Here is a 19,926-nt window from a genome sequence, read left to right on the forward strand (position 1 = left end):
AATGTCTTATTGCTGTAGTGTTATCATTGTAGTTAAATTAAAGCCTCATTGCTGAGGTGACCTTGTCTTTGAAATGTTTGAACTCCTTTTTCAGGCCATCCAGTGTCTCCACATCCTACCTTCTCTTTGAGCGTTGCAATTTAAAGGACAGATTTGCGAGTGTTTGGCTCTTCATGCAGTTTTATCATCACCGTTTCCATGTCTCCCAAACAACCAACCATGCCCTTTATCACATGCATAGATTAATAGTGTTAAAAGTGTCTTGCATATCATCTCTTAGTCCAATACTTTCCATATTGGTGTTATAGTCACATTGTCCCAGGAACAATGCGTTAGATGGTTAGACTCTCCTCTCTGGGGTTTATGGAGCACATCATAGCTTTCCATTGTTACATTCTCAAGCTGTCATGACAAAAAATCTTAAGGAAAAAAAAAAAGTTGCAAAGGAAGCTACGACTTTCATTCCATGAAACCCCCCTCCGCCCCGGGGGGCCAGAGAGCGTCAACGTGAGCTATCCACCTACCGTAGAGCGGGAGTCCACCACAGTCAAGAAACACGAGGCACACACAAGACAGACACAAAGCGGGGGGAAAAAAGGAGGAGAGCAGAGAGAGGAAGAGATTCAACTCACAAGACACCAAACACACTACAAAAGAGAGGCAGTCAACACCACCACCACCACCACCACCACCACCACAATTATGATGAGAAATGACACGCTTGTTTTCGGCTGGGGACGATAAATTCACATCGTGGACACAAGTAACTGATTGCTTTAATTAACTGTCACTGGAGCGCAGGGCAATCTGTGGTGATGTTAGCTGATTAGGCTTCAAATGAATCACTGGCTTTTCCAACATTTATCCTCTGATTTACTGAACTTTGCTTCCAAATCCTCCCAATATTTCTGCGGGGTCTCATGCCTTCATCCATCATGTTTAATTATAAAAATGTAGCCTTTTTGTACTGTGCGACTTGTCTGAACAAACTTTCCACTTCATTATTCTTTGCCACCCCGTAACAAAGTGTGTCATTTTTCACCACGGGGCCACAACGGAGTACGTCACACATTTAAACAACCACAACAACAACATCGAATAAATGGAGGGGAAGAGAGCTCTCCTTGTGTCCTCTACAGCCTGGGCTACAAAAGCTGCTGGTAAAAGATCAAATTCGGTTAGCTACAGACATATTTCAATAAAGAAAAACTCAGCAATTCAAAATGTCATCAACAACAATAAAAACTTGAATGATAAATTGTTGTAGAAGAGGCAAAACATCACCCAAAACATCCTGTCACTCTGATTTTTTCAGCACGTAGGAAGCACAAGGCGTCATACCTCGCCACCCTGCATGTTCTTCATGTTGAAACCGTCTTTGCCCTTCTTCCCTTTCTTGTTCTTCTTCTTCTTGCAGCAGCATTTTTTGATTATGCAGAAGCAACAGGTGAGGATGAGCAACGCGGCCACCACAGCAATGGCGATCAGAGCCCATGGAGGCACTGTTGGTTTTAAAAAAGCAACAGAGAAGTATTTATTGGGACTTAACATTTAAAATAAAGGACATGTTGAATTTGAGCAGGCACTGCTTACATGGAATTTTATCAATTTCATTGAAGAATTTGCTCTTGATCTCCTCAAACATGTCGTTCTTGCTGATCTCTGTGTTGGTGGAGCCAGAGGTCTCCGGCACCGAGGTGGAGATGAAAGCCTGGGTGGGAGCCATGGTGGCAGTGGTGACACCGGTGGGCTCGGGGGCCGCCACGGCCTGCGAATTTCTGAACAAGTTGAACTTCATTGTCAAAGACTAGGCGCAGCGTCCCTGAGGCAAACAGATCAGACAGAGAGACAAGATGAGACAAGTCAAAAAAACTGTAGTGTCACGACCCCGGTGCTGAAATATAGAACAAAAGTGTTTTAATTTATATTGAAAGACTTTCAGGATTATTGTTTCAGGCGTTCATTAAATTCTACCAAATTTTAAACACTAATATATTTTGTTGGTACCACTGTACAGTTTGTTCTGGCCAAAGGGAAAAGATTAAATCGATGTGTAATTTAGACCAGAAGAAAAACATTAAATGTAGTGTTAAAAAGAAAACTGACAAGCTGACAATTCATGATTATTTTAATCTCATTTAAATAAAGACTTAGTTTAACATTTTCGCGAAATATGCTCTCTTTCAAAGAATTTGATAAAAAAAAAATTTGATCCTACTCTCATGTCTCCGTGTTAAGCCTGGAGCTGACACGAGAGGCGATTAGCTTAGCTTAGCATAAAGAGTGGAAACAGGGGGAAACTGCTAGCTGGATGGTGGAAAGTTCGGTCAACCAGCATCTCTAAGCCAACCCGTTCTCATCCCTACTTGTCACATATTACCGCTGCTTGGTCAGTGACGTTCAGGTCTACATATTAAGTGCTAGGTAAGTGTTTTCACAGGACATGTACAGTTTCGGCAGGTTAGATGCATTCAGTCTTTTTCAAAATAAACTTACAACATCTGTAAAACTCCTCTTGTGTGCAACACCAGCACTTGATAAGATTTAGAAAAAACATCATGGTTTGGAACTCCAGTACATTCATACGAGAAACAGAGTTCCCGGGTGGAAGTTCAGGTTTGCTGGACTCATCCACCTCCTCTCCTGCCCTCCCTATGGGGACTTTCCAGCTCCTTATATAAGGTCATTACTGGCAGCGTTTCATGCCGTCCAGCAGCGAATCATTCTGCCCCAACAGGTGCTATATAGCCGACCGGTGGCGTATCATACCACTGTGGAAGGTTGCACCCGGCAGTGTATCATACTGCAGTGAAAGGTGGCTTTTAGCGTCGGTGTCTGACACCAGAATCACTGACACAGCAGCGATATTAGATGAGCTTGGAGTAAGAACAGGGTGCTAAGAGTCACACTTTAACATGTTTTCTTACTGTATAATGACGGAAACTCTGTCTGTGTGTCTGTTCCACGTTTTTCTCCTCACTGACATGGTCAGTCCATGTGAAATTTGGCACAGTGGTAGAGGGTCATGGGAAGATGCGAATGAAGCAATATTACATCAATTGGCCAAAGGGGGGAGCTATAGCAACCCACTGAAATTGCAAAATTTGACTGGGCATATCTCATGCCCTGTATGTCGTAGAGACATGAAACTTTGCACAGAGATGCCTCTCCTCATGAGGAACAAATTTGCCTCAAGAACCCATAACTTCCGGTTATATAAATTTTCCGCCTTTTTGAATTTTTTGAAAAACACTTAAAATCGATCTCTTCCTAGGAAGTTTGACCGATCTGCATGAAACTCTGTGAACATAATCTAGGGACCAATATCTAAAGTTCCCTCTTGGCAAAAGTTGGAAAACTTACTAAAACTGAGCTTCTATAAGGCAATGAATATTGCGGAGGGCGTGGCTCATCACATAAAGGTGTATAACATCTCAAGGGTTTCACCGATCACCACGCAACTTTGTAGGCATATGACCACACATAATCTGAGGGGACCCCTCCATTATTGACCCCATCACACAAAATGGGGGCACTAGAGAGCTAATTTCTTATCCAGGCCTAACTGCCATATGGATTTTTACTAAACTTGGTAGATATGTAGAACAGGACGCCTCAAGGTGACTGGAGAAATTTGACTCTAATTGGCAACTGGGTGGCGCTATAACAACAGAAAAATGCTTAAAAATGGCTAAAATGCGACCGATCGCTGTGGCTCCCCCTGTGGACCAATGTTTGGGGTTTTTTTTTCTAATTTTTGGTATGACTAAGTCATGGTATGGTATGCTGTACATAATCACGGAAACTGTCAGTGTGTCATTCTGTCAGTCAGTCATTCTGTCTGTCCCACGTTTTTCTACTCACTGACGTGGTCAATCTATGTGAAACTGCACATAGGCATTGAGGATTGGCATAAGTAGAAGGTGACAAAGCTACCAATGGTTATGGACTAGTATCATGTTTGTTTCATCATTACACAAACTGATATGTGAAAGAGACAATTAATGGTTTTAGTGGGCGTTACTTTTCTGTAGCTATTTCTTGTTGCAGTAGGTTAAACATCTGTGTAGCGTCTGTACAACAGAATGAAAGAAAGGACATTTCCGTTCAAATCAACATAACAGGATGGTCAGAACCATTTTCATGTGTACTGTTGTCATTGCAACCCTTGTAACGGGCTAACTTCTGTATAAAGAAACCAGACTGCGGCAAGTTGTAAACTCACTTAATTGAGGTTTTGCAGTGAGGGTCAAATGAGCAGTGGAGTAGTACAAAGCATGAGGAGGCGTCCTCTATGCTCTATCTGTGTTGCCTTGCTGCTAGAGAGGAATTGAGGATCGCTGAATTTAACTGCGTTACATTTTTATTGGTAAGACATCAACTTCTATTCGTTCATGTCTCAAACTAGTGAGTGTGACACACTGTAGAGCCCCACTGACATGTTGTCAGCATAACAGCCACCATTAATCGCCTTTTTCATTTAAAGTAGTGAAATGACCACTGCAAACAGCTCAATGTCCATTCATTATATTTCTATGGTCTTACGGCTGTAGACCTTGTTGCCTGGCAACCTTACAGAAACAACAAGACTCCACGAAGACACCGAGTTCAGCTGTTTGTGAGCCTGAAGGTGTGTTCAGACAGAATGCGAGGCGAATTTTAGAGGCGGTACAATTGCGTACAGAGAGGCGAGTGGGTGCGATTTGCCACAGGAAACTCTGGCGAAGAAGAATCCACCCGAGTTGAGAATGTTTTAACTTGAGCTCAGAATACCAGAACCACCAGAGCTTTATGAGCGTGCTTCATACATGTACAGAGATTAAAAGAAAAAGGAAAGAAACTAGTGGGAAATAACAGAAAGAACTGGAGCCAGTGTCTTGGCTGATCACAAACTCACAGGTACACAAAACACCTCAAGTTAAGATTTTCCTTAAAGTCCTTGTTAAGGTTTCCTCAAAATAAAATCAGTTGCACAAAACACCCCCAACATCCCTAAACCATTGCACAAAAGACCTGAGCAACTGAAGCAAGGTAGAACAGAAAAAACTTAAAAGTACCTCTGACTCTATCTTAACTATAACATGACCAGGTTTATGGTGATAAATGAAAAAAAGGGACACACCCCAAGAGGAGTGTTCTGCGACCAGGAGAACCCAGTGAATACGCTTTTGATTTTACACCATAGATTTGACTGAATTATTTTTTTGTTGCTTCTTCCTACAATCGTTTTCTGTTTTCTTTCGTTTGGGTATTTGCTTTCTATGATTGAATTCCTTAAGAAGTATAATCATTTGCTCCTCTGACCAACATGGTTTTCTGATCTTCTTTTCTTCTGACATTTTCCCACTAACTATAAGCCAACTTTATGAGATGATAACAGGTATCACAAGTGAGTCCAAGCAAACAAACAATCTCCATAGAAACTTTTAGCACTGTAAAATCTCTTTCAACGCAGTTAATAAGTTAATGTTTTTCCTTAACTAGGGAAACCTTTTAAGGGATTCTGCGCAACTGTGTAAGTCCCTCAGCTAAGGAGGAATTAAGCCTTAAGTATCATAATTAAGGAACAAGCGTAACTGGTCAGGTCCTCAAAAAGTGCGCCAGGTATTGAAGCCAATTTTTGTAGTGGCCAAACAGAGGAATTACAACTTCGAATCTGTCACTGTGATGTCATTGCGCCCATAAAGATTTATTCCCACTGATTTACATTGGATAAGAAAAATCTATAGTGGATACATTTTTTAGCATCACAACCCCCACGAAATTACTATTTTCATTATCAGGATTTGATCCATTTGGTCGAATACCATTTGGAAAGTCTGTAAGGGCCACTTGATTAAATAATTTTATCCCCATTCAAGTTAGCGGAGCGCTAAACCAGAAGTAGCCTGCCCAGCTGGTGGAAGTCCCTTGAGCAACTGATCTATGGGTTCAGTGATACAGAGGCAGTGCTGATCATCTGGGTGATTTTATACACAGAAGTCAAACTTTTTTGGCTCCATGCACCACTCATGGATGTATAAAGAGAACTGGATACAGCTGAAGGGGGGCCCTGCTCATTTCTAGTAAAGTTGCTACGTTGTGCATGAGGCCAAAAAAGTTCTCCTTCCTAGCTAATTTTCAATATTTAATGTTCTTGGCTTCATGCAACACTGAGCAACTTTTCTAGGAATGAACGGAGTCCTTTGCTCGCTAGTTTACATCTAATGTCTGGACAGATGGTTCATTGGCTGTTTGGGGTGAATCAGCACAGAGTGCACAAACAGTCCAGGTGTCAATTTTGGGAAAATACATGAGGTGAAAATGTGCTTCACTTATGATTTATATACAACTTCAAAGGTACTGAAGAGAGTCAGCCTAGCAGTTTCCCCGTCTTTAGTCTTTATCCTGAACTATCATCACACCTGACTCCAGCTTCATCGATAAAGTTGTGAGAGTGATGTTGATCTTCTTATCCAACTCTCAGAGAGAAAGCAAATAAGCACATTTCCCAAAGTGCTACTGGACTATTCCTTCAAGTAAAAAATGCCACATCAAATAAAAAAGATGTTTTGTTTCAGTCCGAGTTTAAAAGCGTTTCATGTTCACTCCTAATACATTGTTGCTCCTTCAGAATGTGACTAATGGATGATGATGATCCCATCTGTTTGAGAGATGATGAGATCAAGAGCTGCGATGAAGCCACTCAGCTCTGTGAAAGATGGAGGAATGTAGAAACAGACAGTCTGGGAGTCATCACAATCAACAACGTTCATTGTCACTGAAGGATTAAACACAAACCAGTTATATTAATGAGCCCAAATCCTCAACGAGAAATCTCGCAGGATAGAAGAGCCGCAGAAGGTTGAGACTAAACACACACACTGTGCTGATGATGTGACAATTTGCTGTCTTTGTGAAGGATGAGCAGAAACTGAGGTGATTATATCTGCTCCTCTGAACACCATGATCTGACAGATCTGAGGAACAGGTAGGGAGATCTCTACAGGTAGATATTAGCTCAACTGTTAAAGGAATAAATGAGAAGATTGAAGGGGTCCTGGTAGGTGGATATCATTACCTTTGGACTCAGCGAATCTAGCTGTTTCTAGTCTTTATGCTAAGCTAAGCTAACTGGCTCCTGGCAGTAGCTTCACTTACTGCACAGACATGAGCGCAGTATCAATCTTCTCATCTAACTCTCAGCAAAAAATGAATATGTTTCTTAAATGCCCTCGGTTTCATCTCCTGTCCCTCTCTGTGTGGCATGAACATGGTCTCACTTACATCTTACAAGGCTTTGAAAACGTTTTTCATCTGTCTATAGACAAATTCTGCAAAGTACCGTAAGTAAACAAGTTGCCATTACTGCAGTGGTGTCTCCCCACAGTATGCACACGTGTGAATAACTCAAGCTGTCCTAAGAAGTGTACAATTTTCTACTTTTACCTTAACTTTCTACGTAACATTACCTTTGACAACATCTAGAAGAACCTGTACAGTTCTCAGCTGCTCCCAAAATTGTGAAACATCTAATGTCAGCTACATGAATCTTGGCTTAGCTTGCTAATGTTAATGGGTTAACTATCCATGGGCTTCCATGATCCCACAGATAGATTTACTTAACTGTGAAATATAAATATAAGTTTAGTTGCTGTAACTAGAGCAGTAGTAGACTTTTTAGCCCCTCTCCGAAAATCACGTGGACATGAATAACAGTATTTTTTTTTAACGTTATAATGTTCATTTATTGTCGTAGGCCTTAAGTGGTTCTTCAACTGTAGAAATGTGTAGCCTACACCGATTTAAAATAATGTTCTAACTTTTCGTCAACTAAAATGTGCGTCATACATCTGGCCTTGCGCCTTTGCCTCTAAAAACATCACTAGGCTACAGTTGTGTTGAGTCTTCCTAATTGGGCTGGCTAGGGAAAAAAGGGAAAACGGAAAAGTTACAGTTAAAGTACCAAATAATCAAAGATAGCCCACTGCAGAGGAGCCACCTTGTGCTAAAACATATTAATAATGTAATTAGTCAGGTTGAAAAGCTAAATTAATTGTGGGGCAGCTGTGGCTCACAGATAGAGTGAGTCGTCCAATTATTGGAAGATCTTTGGTCAGATCCCCGGCTCCTCCAGTCTGCATGTTGTTTGATAGGAAGGTGGTACAGACTTGAAACTAAGCTCTACTCCACCATTTTAAGCCCTTCCGTGTTGATACAGCCCATCCCCAACCTTCTAGGATGACCGGAAGTGGGTGAACTCAAACTCAAAGTGTCAGGTCCAGAAATGGGAAGGTATGGTCGCAAATAACTTTTGATAGGAAGGTGGTATAGACTTGAAACTAAGCTCTACTCCACCATTTTAGGCCCTTCCGCATCGATAGAGCCCACCCTCGACCTTCTAGGACGTCCGGAAGTGGGTGAACTCAAACTTGAGGAGTCCAAACCCCAAATTGCTCCCGATGGCTGTTTTAGGGGTGTGTGAAAGCGTGTGAATAGTTACAGAGTAGCAGGTGGTGGAACCTTTAATGGCAGCCTTTGAGTGGTCAGAAGAATAGAAAGGCCCTATACGTGCAATATTATGAGGCTCAAATATGTTTGGTGGCTCCAGACAGATTTTTTTTCTTTTGATTGTAAAGGTTGCCGACCCCTGACTAGAGCAGTGACCACAAAGCAAACATCATTCAGTCGGCATCACAAACAGAACACGTACAATGATGTTTGTTTTGGTTTAATGGTGAATGTTAACTGGTGACTCTCAGCGGAATGTGTTGTGGTTGCTCAGACTGATGGCAGCTGTTGAACACACCATCAGAACATGTAGGAGTCAAATCAGTTTATTATCTTCACCGACCATTTACACAAGTTAGCCTACTACGAGAAACTAGAAATGCATTCGGCTGAAATTTACAGGTAACACGGCAGTTTTGTCTTAGTAGAAGTGATTTTATTTAACCATGAAAACCTAAACTGTCATTTGAAAAACAAAAGTAATGTCGACATTTTAGCCAAAGTTTGTTATCAGTTAGCTGAGATAATATTGAAGGTCGACAACCTTTGGTGCCGCCACTGTCCGCAGGCAGCTGCAGACGCTACGTCATGCCACCACAGTAATGGCGGCACAGTGAGATGACAGAATACACAAAGCGATCGCCAGATTTATTTATCTTTTTGACTTTGTGACAGTGACGAGGAGCAAGCTGCTGTGGAGTCTGTGAACCAAGAGACTTCATTGGATTCGATATGTAATCGCCGACTTGTAAATGCACTGCATCACAAAAAGAATCAATATTTGAATAATTAAAATAATTCAATAAAAGAAACAGAGCTGAAAAAATGAGCTAATCCTTGAGTTGACTGACCAGAAAAAAAGAATAAGCTGCAATTTTTTTTCATTGATTAATCCTGAGAGTAATTTTTCAAGAGAAAATTTCAGACATTGAAATTGATTTGCAGCTTTTGTGATCTTAAATTAAATATAATTAGTTATTGGACTGTTGTCAGACAAAATAAAACATTTGATGACATCGTCTTGGCCACAGTCATTCACAATTTTCCAACATTTTACAGACCAAACAATGACTCATTAAGTCTCAGATGAATCATTACTTTTAGCTCTTAAGAGGAATAAAGTGTACTGCTAAAAACAAATAACAAAGATGCCATTCAGATCAGTCTCACCACAATCATTCATCTTTTTTTATCCTCTGGAAATCCAATCCATCACAAAACAGCTGACAAAAACAATTTACCTCGCGGCCTCAAGTGAGCAATATATCATTTATACTCTCTTTTCTCTTTGCATAACTAAAAGTGACACCAGAACGTTATTAGCATTTATGAAGGTGGTGATGCTCGGCTCTAAACGAGGCTCGCTGTTTATTCCCAAAACAAAGAAAAACATATGCTGCACATAACCGGGCGCAATTGACAACTGTGGCTTTTATTTACTTTGGAGTCAGTGTAAATATCGTTTGGCGCAGAGAAGAAATCCTCCTGTTTGTGGCCATTTATTAGATCACTTAATTCAGACAGTAATGTTGCACTAATAAGGACATGGGGAGAGGAAACAGTTTGGTGGTTTAGATTCTATCAGCAGGGATATCTTTACTGCAGTACGATGCATTTCTGGGAGCCACAGACTGGTATTATTTTCACTGTGATTCAGACACTGCCTTCATGCCTTCATGCCCCCCCACCAGCTCAACATAATGCTAAAGAATAATTGGCAATTTGACAACGGCTCACATGTTCTGCAGCTATAACGTCTCCGTGTTTGTTTGCTTTTGCCTCGGGGTGAAGAATTCTAAGGGGAAAAGTGTTTTCACAGAAAAGGTCATGAAATTAATACATATTCAAGCATGCAGAGAGCAAAATGTGATTTTTTTTTTTATTCCTCAGTAGCTTAATATTGCTGCTACAACTGTTGAACAAGTACCACGAGGAGACAGGAAAAGAGAAAATGAAACATGAAATAAAAATGAACAAAACACTCAGCATGAATAAAAGATAAAACAAATTGTGTGTGTGTGTGTGTGTGTGTGTCTGAGGATGTGGGTTCGTGTGTGTGTGTGTGTGTGTGTGACTGATCACAGTTCTCAAATGTTCCCAGGATTTATGTTTTATCTCCGTCTAAAAGCACTAAAAGAAAATGATCTGTCTCAGTTTAGAAGACAGACAATTTCGATTCGCTGTTTAAAATGAGCAGAGACAACATCCAAGTGTGCGCACACACACACACACACACACGAGTCAAATTAGAGTGATACACAGTGAGTTTTTGCTGTAGAGTCATTTTTATCTCACTTAGCTCACAATCATGTTAGGATTTCTATATCACAACATGAAAGTGAACCGACGTCTGACAAACACAATCATGATGTAACCTCATCCTCATTGACTCACAGGCCGCAGATCAATACATATTACATTCCAACGTGTATTCTTTCAATTTTTTTTTTGTTGGACCTCTGTTGTTGTAAGGTGGTCAAATCCATGCCGTTGACACACACACACACACACACACACACACACACGGCACAGTCGAGGCCCGTGTGCTGTGGGCCGGCAGATTATTGTTGCTAAGCAATCCTCATAGTGTCTATCAGCTATCCAGTATTGCCCACAACCTGCCTATAGCCGAGGTGACCAGCCAATCAAATAAGCGATTGGCTCGAAGCCAGTGTCAAGTCACTGCCTGAGCGGCGGGCGTGATGAGAGTGCCGACTGCTGTGCTGTGATTTATGATGACTGTGATTAAAGTTTCAGCTGCAACAGGGGTCCCTCCAAAAAACAAAAGAATCACTTTATGTCTTTGCAGGAAATAATCTCCACGAATCACCTCTGACAGAACATGTAAGGAACAGGAATAACTCTCTAACTTCCAGAACTTAGCACGACGCTCTCTGTTGCATTCAAATGATCAGTGACAGGTGAATGCAACATCCATAGGCCCCCCTTCCTGTTTTAGCCTGGTGTTTACCTCTGTGCCATCAGCACTCAGTCCTTATCTGCCTTTGATTTCTGCAGCTCACCACTGGCCAGCATCACTCAGCCACGGACACACACACACACAAAAAGGCTCAGACACATCCTGATTCACGAGGACATCCGTGTACAGGTGCGGTGTAATACTTTGTCATGACTCACTTAGTTAGAAAATGCAGTAAAGATCCTCTCAGATAGCCATCTTCCTGTTTGATTCTATTCATGCCACATTCCTGCCCCTTAATTTAAACATTAAAAAGACCCCAGAACAAAACTCACCAGTCAGATGTGGTATTCCCCCTCGTCAGGTGGCCCATCCAATATCAATAACTACAGCTAGCTACAGTCCCTCAGAGCTGTGGTAACATAGTCTGATCTCTCCCATAAGCAGAGACTGCAGTCTCCTCTCACTTCTCTCCACTGCAGCACTACACCCCTCCTCCTCCTCCTCCTCCTCCTCCACCTCCTCCTCCTCTTCCAATGCACACCATCTCCCCCATTTTCCACCCTCCCATCACACACCTCCCTACTCCCTCTCTGTCTCTCCCTCAATGTACTCATGCACGCAGCCTCTTTACCTCTTTCTCCCCGTCTCTTTCTCTCCCCATCTCGCTCTCCCCAGCCTCATTTGTGATGCTGCTCACACAGCTGATTGCAGCATGCCACTCTTTGGTCTAGTATTGGAGGGCAGTTGTACAAGATCAATATGCACAAGCTTTGGGGTGGAGGGGTGTGTGTGCGTGTGTTTGTATAGGGCTCGCATTGATCAGACATGGAGCAAGGTAGGTAGTAGGACAGCTGACAAACTCTTAAAGGGTGTGCTGACTTTACCACGTCAGCTCCCAAACAGTATCACAGCGAGCTCATACAATTAATTGGATCCCTGCAATTGATCTCAGATGTGCGATTTAACCCTCTGGAGAGACCCTTCCTCGTCAATCCCATTCACAACGAACAACTGAAACCAAGAATGATTAGGCCGACTCGTCTGCCTTTCACTGATCCCTCAGGGGACTCGTCAGTGATGATTGAAAGTGGGCAGGTTGCAAAGCATCTTCTCCAGTTACAATACAAACAAAAAAGAAATGCAGCCCGCAGCGTTGTTTCAAAACCATCACATCGTGAAACAACTGATGTGTGACCATGAAATACACACATGCACACAGAGAGGTGAAGCTTAAATGTGAAAACCCTGCAAGTCCTCACAGCCGTTAGTTTCACTCTGCATGATAAACCCGGTTTCAAATCAGCAAATGCATGAAAGAGTCCCTCATGCGGTTACTTCTGTACATATTTGAGTCCTTTTCAATTCCAGCATTCAATCTCTTTCCCCGGCTCTCTCCTCCAACCCTCTTCCCCTCCTCGCTCTCCTTGGGGAAATACCTCTTTGTGTGCTCATGTTCGGCGAGCAGCTGTCAGGAGCCAGTGTGAGGTGGCTCCTCTCACTTCAGGTTACAGTGCAGTGAGCTGCTTCTGCCAGAGGGGGGCAGGGATCCCACACAAAAGTGCTGCATCACAGAGCAGCCTTTTTTTTTTTTCTATACCGCAAAATTATGCCCTGATACAGGTCCAGATATGGTCTCACATGTTTTCCACACATCAGTTTTTGTTTGCTAGCAGAAGTTAAACTGACACAGACTAACTCCTTTTGAATAAAACACTTAGTTCAACATCACCAAGGTTCTTTTGCTTTATGAAAGCTGGATATCTCACTTGCTTTTAAAGTGTAAATTCTGTGCAACTTTTCTGTTTCATCAGGTTCTCTAAACCTTTTCATTGTAGGAGTGAGCTGAGTGACCTTGCCATCAACTTGCAAGCTGCATAACTCAGATTAGAAATGAGTGAATTTGGTAGGCAGAGGTGGGTCTGAGGGGACGACACTGGAGTGAATATGATGTGAAGTGAAGCAGCGAGGTGAAGTTAGGAGGGTGACGTTGCTGGTTTATGGTTAACTTAGAGCTTTAGATACTTAGAGGTAAAAAGTCCTGAGAGATGGAGTTAGGTGTTGCCACAGCAACATCTGTAAAAGTCAACTACATCCACATTTTGGCAAATAAACTTTGATTCCACCTGGCGTGACAAGACATAACATAGCGCAGGCTTGTAAACATAAACCATGGAGGTGGTGTCGCTAACAGACTAAGAGTGATCCACAATGTGGCACATTAAACAGCTTCTGATCACACGCTCCATTGGCTGTGGCTTCTGTCAGTGTCCTTGAACTCACTGCAGAGAAGCAGCGTCACTCTTTCTCTGCTGCTCGTATTCAAGATATTTAGCCCTGCAGTTATATAAACAAGAAAATAAATAAACAATATCTGAATATGAGGTCGTTCCAAACATCTCTCTAAAACTTGCTAGACTTTGGTGAGCCTCATGATTTTGTGTCAGAGCTCAATCAGAGAGATCAGATGGATGGAGATGAGAGGATCAATACTATTTTTAAACTCATATCAGACAACAGACAAATATGACTGGAGCTTGGAGGTGGTTAGCTTAGCGTAGCATAAAGACTGGAGACAGGGGAGCAGCTGTCAGTAGGTAACAAGATCCACCTACAAGCACCATTAAAGTCCCTCCAGTGTTTCCAGGTGGTATTATTGTTGGCATAATTGTTGCAAATACAACCGAACGCTTTCCATTTTTCTCAGAGCCAACAAGGTTCCTTTTCTTTTGCCAGGTAGACTTTCCACAGCTACTTCGGTTGTTCCACTGTGTGCCATTTAAGCTGCTGGTGATATTAACTGCAATGAATTAACAGTGATACTCTTTGGTAAGTGGGTAAAGCTACCAATGGCTACCAGGGAAGACAAAAACGCTATCTTCTTCCTGTTTTGGTTCACAAGTGACACACTTCCTTTGTGCTGAATGTGATTTCATTCCTGCCCCTTGGGCAGCCTTCTGTGTTGTATCTTAACACAAAAGTGGACAGCGAAACTATAAGACTAAGGGCTCATTTATTCTCAATGTTAGTTCAGTTCTGTTCAGACAACTTTATTTATCCCAAAAGGCCAATTCAGTTTTACGATCCATCTAGACCATACACAAACTCACAGGCAGACACAAGCAGCAACCAAAGGTAGCAGTATGTCAGAGATCAATACATGGGCAAAAGATGATGCACACTGGCACTTTGTGTGGTCCCGTGCATACTAGTCTGAGTGGGCAGAAGTTTGCTGCAGAGATCAGCCTCTCATTGGGCAGAACGAGCCACCCACTGAAGTCCCACCCTACCACCGCCCGGTTGTGTAGCAGTTTTCAACACGTCCTTTACTAACTTTTGCGGTATTTGATCTTGCAGGGATGTAGCCATTTTTCTGCCATGGTTCGCATCCTGTAGGTGATATTTTTGTGGGCGTGTTACACCAAAACCTGTTTCCCCCCGGCAATATTTTTGCAAGTGCACCGTTGCTGTGGCACCGCCCAGAACGATTGTGATTGGTTGAAAGAAGTACAAGCAGCTGGGGCGTTTTTTTCTCCAATCTCACAGTGAGAGTTGGCCCAGCCAGACCTTTCTTTTCTTGAGAAAGGTCTGGTGAGCGAGACTACGTGCATACTGACTCACACGAGGACCAGGCAAAGAATAATAATTAACATACATCAATAAATAAATTAGTAAATACAAACAAAAATTCTAGTGCATTGCACATGACTATACTATATTTGTAGACATGGAGACGGAGACTTCTGTCTGTACTCTGAGATCATTTTGTCCGTATTTATGCACGTTTTCTAAAAGCTTATAAATACGGACAAAATGGAGCAGTACGACCAGAGATTTTGAAGGTAGGGTAGTGTAGTTCAAGTGAGATATGACCACAGGAGACAACAGAGAAGTTTAAATAATGGCGGAAAGGAGGGAATCATTATTATAAATAAATAAATATATAGTAATATATATTTTCACTATATAAAAAGAATTCTGCGTCCACATGTCGGGATGTATGTAGTGGCTGCACGGACCACCGCCATCGACATCTCTGCCTGTTTAAAGGTACAATATCACAACCTTCTCTACCATTTGAATATTGGTTGTGTGAACCAATATTTATTCGGCCTGGACTCACTCCAAAGTCGTCGAAATCCAGCGCTTGGGCAGTGACTTGTGGCGTCAGACACTGATGAGAAAAGCCTTCTTACAATGTTGGCATGATATGTGGCCGGTCGCGTTGTTGCGTGTCACTTGGTGGCATCATTAGGAAACGCAGCAGGACAAGAACACAAGTTAAGGCAGTGAAAGTCCATGTAGGGTGGGCAGGAAAGTGGTTGGGAGAGTTTTGTTCACATCCCATAAGATTCTACAGCCAAACTGTTTTCTTTTTTCCTAAACCTAACCACATGCTTTGGAGGAAGGAGAAACGTTTTTGGTCAATTTGCGTTATTGTACCAACATAGTGCGCTTATTTTGAAAGAGACTGTATGTAAACGTTAAATTTCCTGTGAAAACAGAAGTGTATTTTGAAAGAAGACAATGTATGTAACAGGCAGAACTTGACACAGCGTCCCGGAACATCAGCAACCAACGCACCAGGCTACCTTTTACGTCGCGTCTGGTCGTGTAAGGTCCACGACCAAACGTCACTATGTGACAAGGTTGTAGTGGAAATGTGTTGCTTTATTGGCTGTATGTTTGCCATTATAAAAGACGCATGGAAGTATGAGGGCAGTGATGTTTACAACATTTTAAACGGACACATCTATCATCAGGGAGTATAAATGAGCCTTAATAAATGGTTGGCGGTTGGGTTCAGGCAACACAACTACTTTACTAGGGTTAGGAAAAGATCATGTTTGATGTTAGTCATGTGAGTCGACTCATGACACGAACACCCGTCTCTGAGGTCAAAGTCCTGTGCTTGTCGGACCCATCTAACTCCACTCCTGCCCACCCTAACGCCGGATTTCCACTGGATGCGTGTCCGTTGCGGAACGGCAGTGCTGGTTATCCGCTGAGTGCTCCGCCGTCCGTCAATACCCACCGGCTGCGTTTGCTGTGCGGAGCAGTGCAGCTCCGCCGGAAGACATCTTGGTGCACCTCCATGATTAATATCTCCTCGCCCATGGTGTTAACGGGGTGAAATGACATCTGAAAACCTCTGACCTGTTGACTTCAGGCCTGCCTCTGCCCATTATGTAGTTTTCAAGGTGGAGTGTAGGGAAATATGATCTGCCGTGAACACTGTGTATTTTATTTTGAAAATTAACCAGATGTTTTATTGTGTTTCTGTGCACGACTTCCTGCCCCGCACGATCTGCTCTGTGCTGAATTGCTGCGTTGTGCTCCGGCGTCCGGCAAAAATAGAAGTCCTGCGTATCTGTTGCGGAGGGCTCTGGAGTGCCGGAGCTGAGACGGAGCCGGAACGCAGCACAGCCGCAGCCGGTGGAAACACACATTGACTAGAATTGAATCCTATCGGCTCCGCTGCCGTGCCGGGGCGCAGACGCAACCAACACACATCTGGTGGAAATAGGCCGTAAGAGGGACTCTGTCGCTCTGTGTCCATTGCTCTGAATGCCTAATAATGATGTGGATGGGTGTACATTGGAGTTGGTTTTAAGGGACAATGCTTGAGGGATGTATTTTGGAGCTTTGGGAGTGAGCCCAGGATGTTGTGCCATAAATCAAGCCTTTATTTTCCCAGGAGGTCGAACCCTGTGACAGACAAAATTGCACAGTGAAAGTAAGGCTTACAGGAACCAGTCGAAACACTGATGATGTCATTATTCCATAACCATTACAGTGTGCAATCAACATTTACTTTATAATAATAAGTTAAAGCAAAACACATCTAATTTCACTTAATGTATTGTCAAGCACTTTAGCACTTAAAGCACTTTAGCAATCTAGCACTTTAACACTTTATAATCCAAATCCCTATGGTCACTTTATTCTGGTCTGTTATGAGTGACATGGTTTATTGTCTGTCTTAATGTCATTGTATTTTTCACCTTTTATTGCTATTGTATCTCTGTTTTATTGACTGTACATTAACATCAACCTGCCCAGGGACAAAGGATGGAAATTAGCCAGTGGCTACAATCCTACATATTTACATGCAAGTGTCTATTAATATGTACTGTCCCTGTTATTTTAAAAAATAAATGAATAAATATCATGCTTGTTGCCTGCTTGTAAGGTTGGAGTGATCTTCCTGTTAGGCACTGGTACAGAACTGGTGTCTCAGATTCTCTTTCTGACTGACTGTTCTAGTTGTTTCTACGACAGGTAGACTGGGAAATGAAAGAAGGTTTGATATGTGGTATCAGTACAACAGATTCAAACTCCGGCCGTCACACACAGCTGTAAAGGTTGGGGTGGGCTACACAACAGCAGAGTGAGCATTTGAAACTGAGCCTGCACGTCAAAGGACACACTCCCATTTCAGTGATCCATTGTGCTGTCTGAATGGAAAGTTCCGACAGTCAGTCATTATACAACGGCATTTAATGCTAAGTATGGCAGCACTCACTGTAAATCTGCATCGGGAGAAGAGGAAACTTGGCAACAACAATAACTTAATCCACTCAAAAGTAGATTTAGGATACAGTAAAGCTTGTCTTCATCTTGGAATAAATTGCAAACAGTAAAAAGGGATAAAATGTTAATGGCAGAGGGCCAAACCAAACAGCAGTATTCCACAGGAAGACAGTCAATATATATCTGATATAAGAGTAATAGTCACATTATTCTAAGTGAAATCAGATTTTACTTTGCTCTGCAGAAAATCATGTAAAGCTGCATTATGACTGATTCATAAAATGTCTGAATGACATGTTTAGTCAAAGTAAATGCAGAGATTTCAGTGCCTTTTACCTTGGAAAGCAGAGAGGATGACAGACTAACAGCCTTGTGTAAATCTCACTGGGTCAAACTAACATAAATAAAATAGATAGATAAAATATATCACTTAATAAAAAGTGACAATATTCAATCAGGAGAGGACTTGTGCCTTCAGCTGAAGTAGTGGTTCTCAAACTTTATCTGTCATGCTCCTCTTCAGCACTCAAAAAAAGGACATTTTTGTGAATTTGAGTGACATTAAAGTCATTCCTACATAGATGATATTTATTTAACTTTAAATTTAACTGTTTCACTTCATATTTTTACCACTGGTCTTCCATGCCCCACCTGCAGGGGCTCCTTGCCTCTGTTCGGGACCCACAGAGTTAACATGAAAACTCCCTGCAACTCCTGCAATGCTGATGTGTTTATCAAATCTAAAATATTTCAGTGAAATAATAGTCACTTGTTTTTCAATATTTACTTATCTTTATTTAATATTCAATATTTTTTTGGTTTGTGGTTTTATCCTGCCTAATCTAGTTATTTTTTAAAATCTAGTTTTTATTTACAGCAACTATTTGTTGTAATATTGTATTTTATTGTTTATTTTATTGCAAGATTTTGGGGGTACAGCAGACCACACTCTCTGATCTGTCTACCAGACAGGTGGGGAGGAAGGCTAAAAGCACCCTGTCGGATGCCAGCCACCCCCTGTTCACTGAATTTCAGACTTTGCCGTCTAGCTCCAGGTTTAGGTTCCTGCCCGTTAAGAGCAACAGGTATACATTTTCTTTTATCCCCACAGCCATCTCTATTTTAAACGCTGGTCTGGGGAGGAGTTAACAAGCCCTTACGTGGCAGAGTCTTTCAGTTCTTACTGTGACCACAGGGTCTTTTTATGGACTTTTTTAATAAACATGTGGTGTTTTTTTTTTTAGCTCTTTTTATCTTGTACATCTATTGTATTGTTATTTATTGTCCTGCTGTTGACATTAGGCAGTGTCTCCCAGTGTGGCTGTCCACTGTATCACTGTACTCCAATATGTGTTAAAATGTTGTGTCTGTATCTATGATGCTGCAAAACAAATTGCCCCTTGGGGACATAAATAAAGCTGAGTTGAGTTGAGTCATCTTTTATTCATGTTTCATCTTTTGAATTTATTTTATCTAGTTCTTTAACCTAGTTTTTATTTTACTCTGTTTTACTACTATTACTGTTACCGCAGCTTTTAAATCTATTTAATTACATTTTTATTTTTTTTATTGTCTTGTTTCTGTCTTTTTATAAAGCACTTTGAACTGCATTTTTCTGTATGAAAGGTGCTTTACAAATAAAGTTTGATTGATTGGTGTAACCTTCATATATAACCTGCAGCAGTTTGGACTTGAATCACAAAATCAGGACGTCAGTCAGACTCCAGTCACAAATGTGTTGACTTTAGATTCAACTTGACAAAATCAAAAAAGGCTGCAACTTTACTTGGATTTGAGCCTTTTTACTTAAAAATACTTTATACCTTCCCCCAAGCCCAACGACTAGAAAGTATAAATTTCATTTATTATTCATTTATTTATTAGAATTACTTTTGTATTATTATGTATGTATTTTTTAATCTATTATTTCTTCAGTTATTGTTTTCTGCAGTGGTAATTAAAAACAAATTAAAGCATGCAAA

The 19,926-nt window shown here is 41.6% G+C and overlaps 1 protein-coding gene across 4 annotated transcripts in view; it reads right to left on the reverse strand.

Moving 5' to 3' along the window:
* Positions 1-19,926, reverse strand: part of LOC125886992 (synaptotagmin-2-like) — a 63,640-nt gene that overhangs the window by 15,261 nt on the left and 28,453 nt on the right. For 3 of the 4 annotated variants that reach the window (XM_049573432.1, XM_049573449.1, XM_049573458.1), the window contains 2 exons: positions 1,594-1,822; positions 1,342-1,502 (listed from right to left, as the gene is read on the reverse strand). In XM_049573432.1, the coding sequence (XP_049429389.1) occupies positions 1,342-1,502; positions 1,594-1,798 (366 nt within the window). In that variant the 5' untranslated portion in view covers positions 1,799-1,822. Of the gene's footprint in view, positions 1-1,341; positions 1,503-1,593; positions 1,823-11,745; positions 11,895-19,926 lie in introns of those variants that run through there. The other variant, XM_049573440.1, reaches the window with a different exon arrangement.

Source organism: Epinephelus fuscoguttatus, linkage group LG1 (genome assembly GCF_011397635.1).
Source record: "Epinephelus fuscoguttatus linkage group LG1, E.fuscoguttatus.final_Chr_v1".
NCBI lineage: Eukaryota > Metazoa > Chordata > Actinopteri > Perciformes > Serranidae > Epinephelus > Epinephelus fuscoguttatus.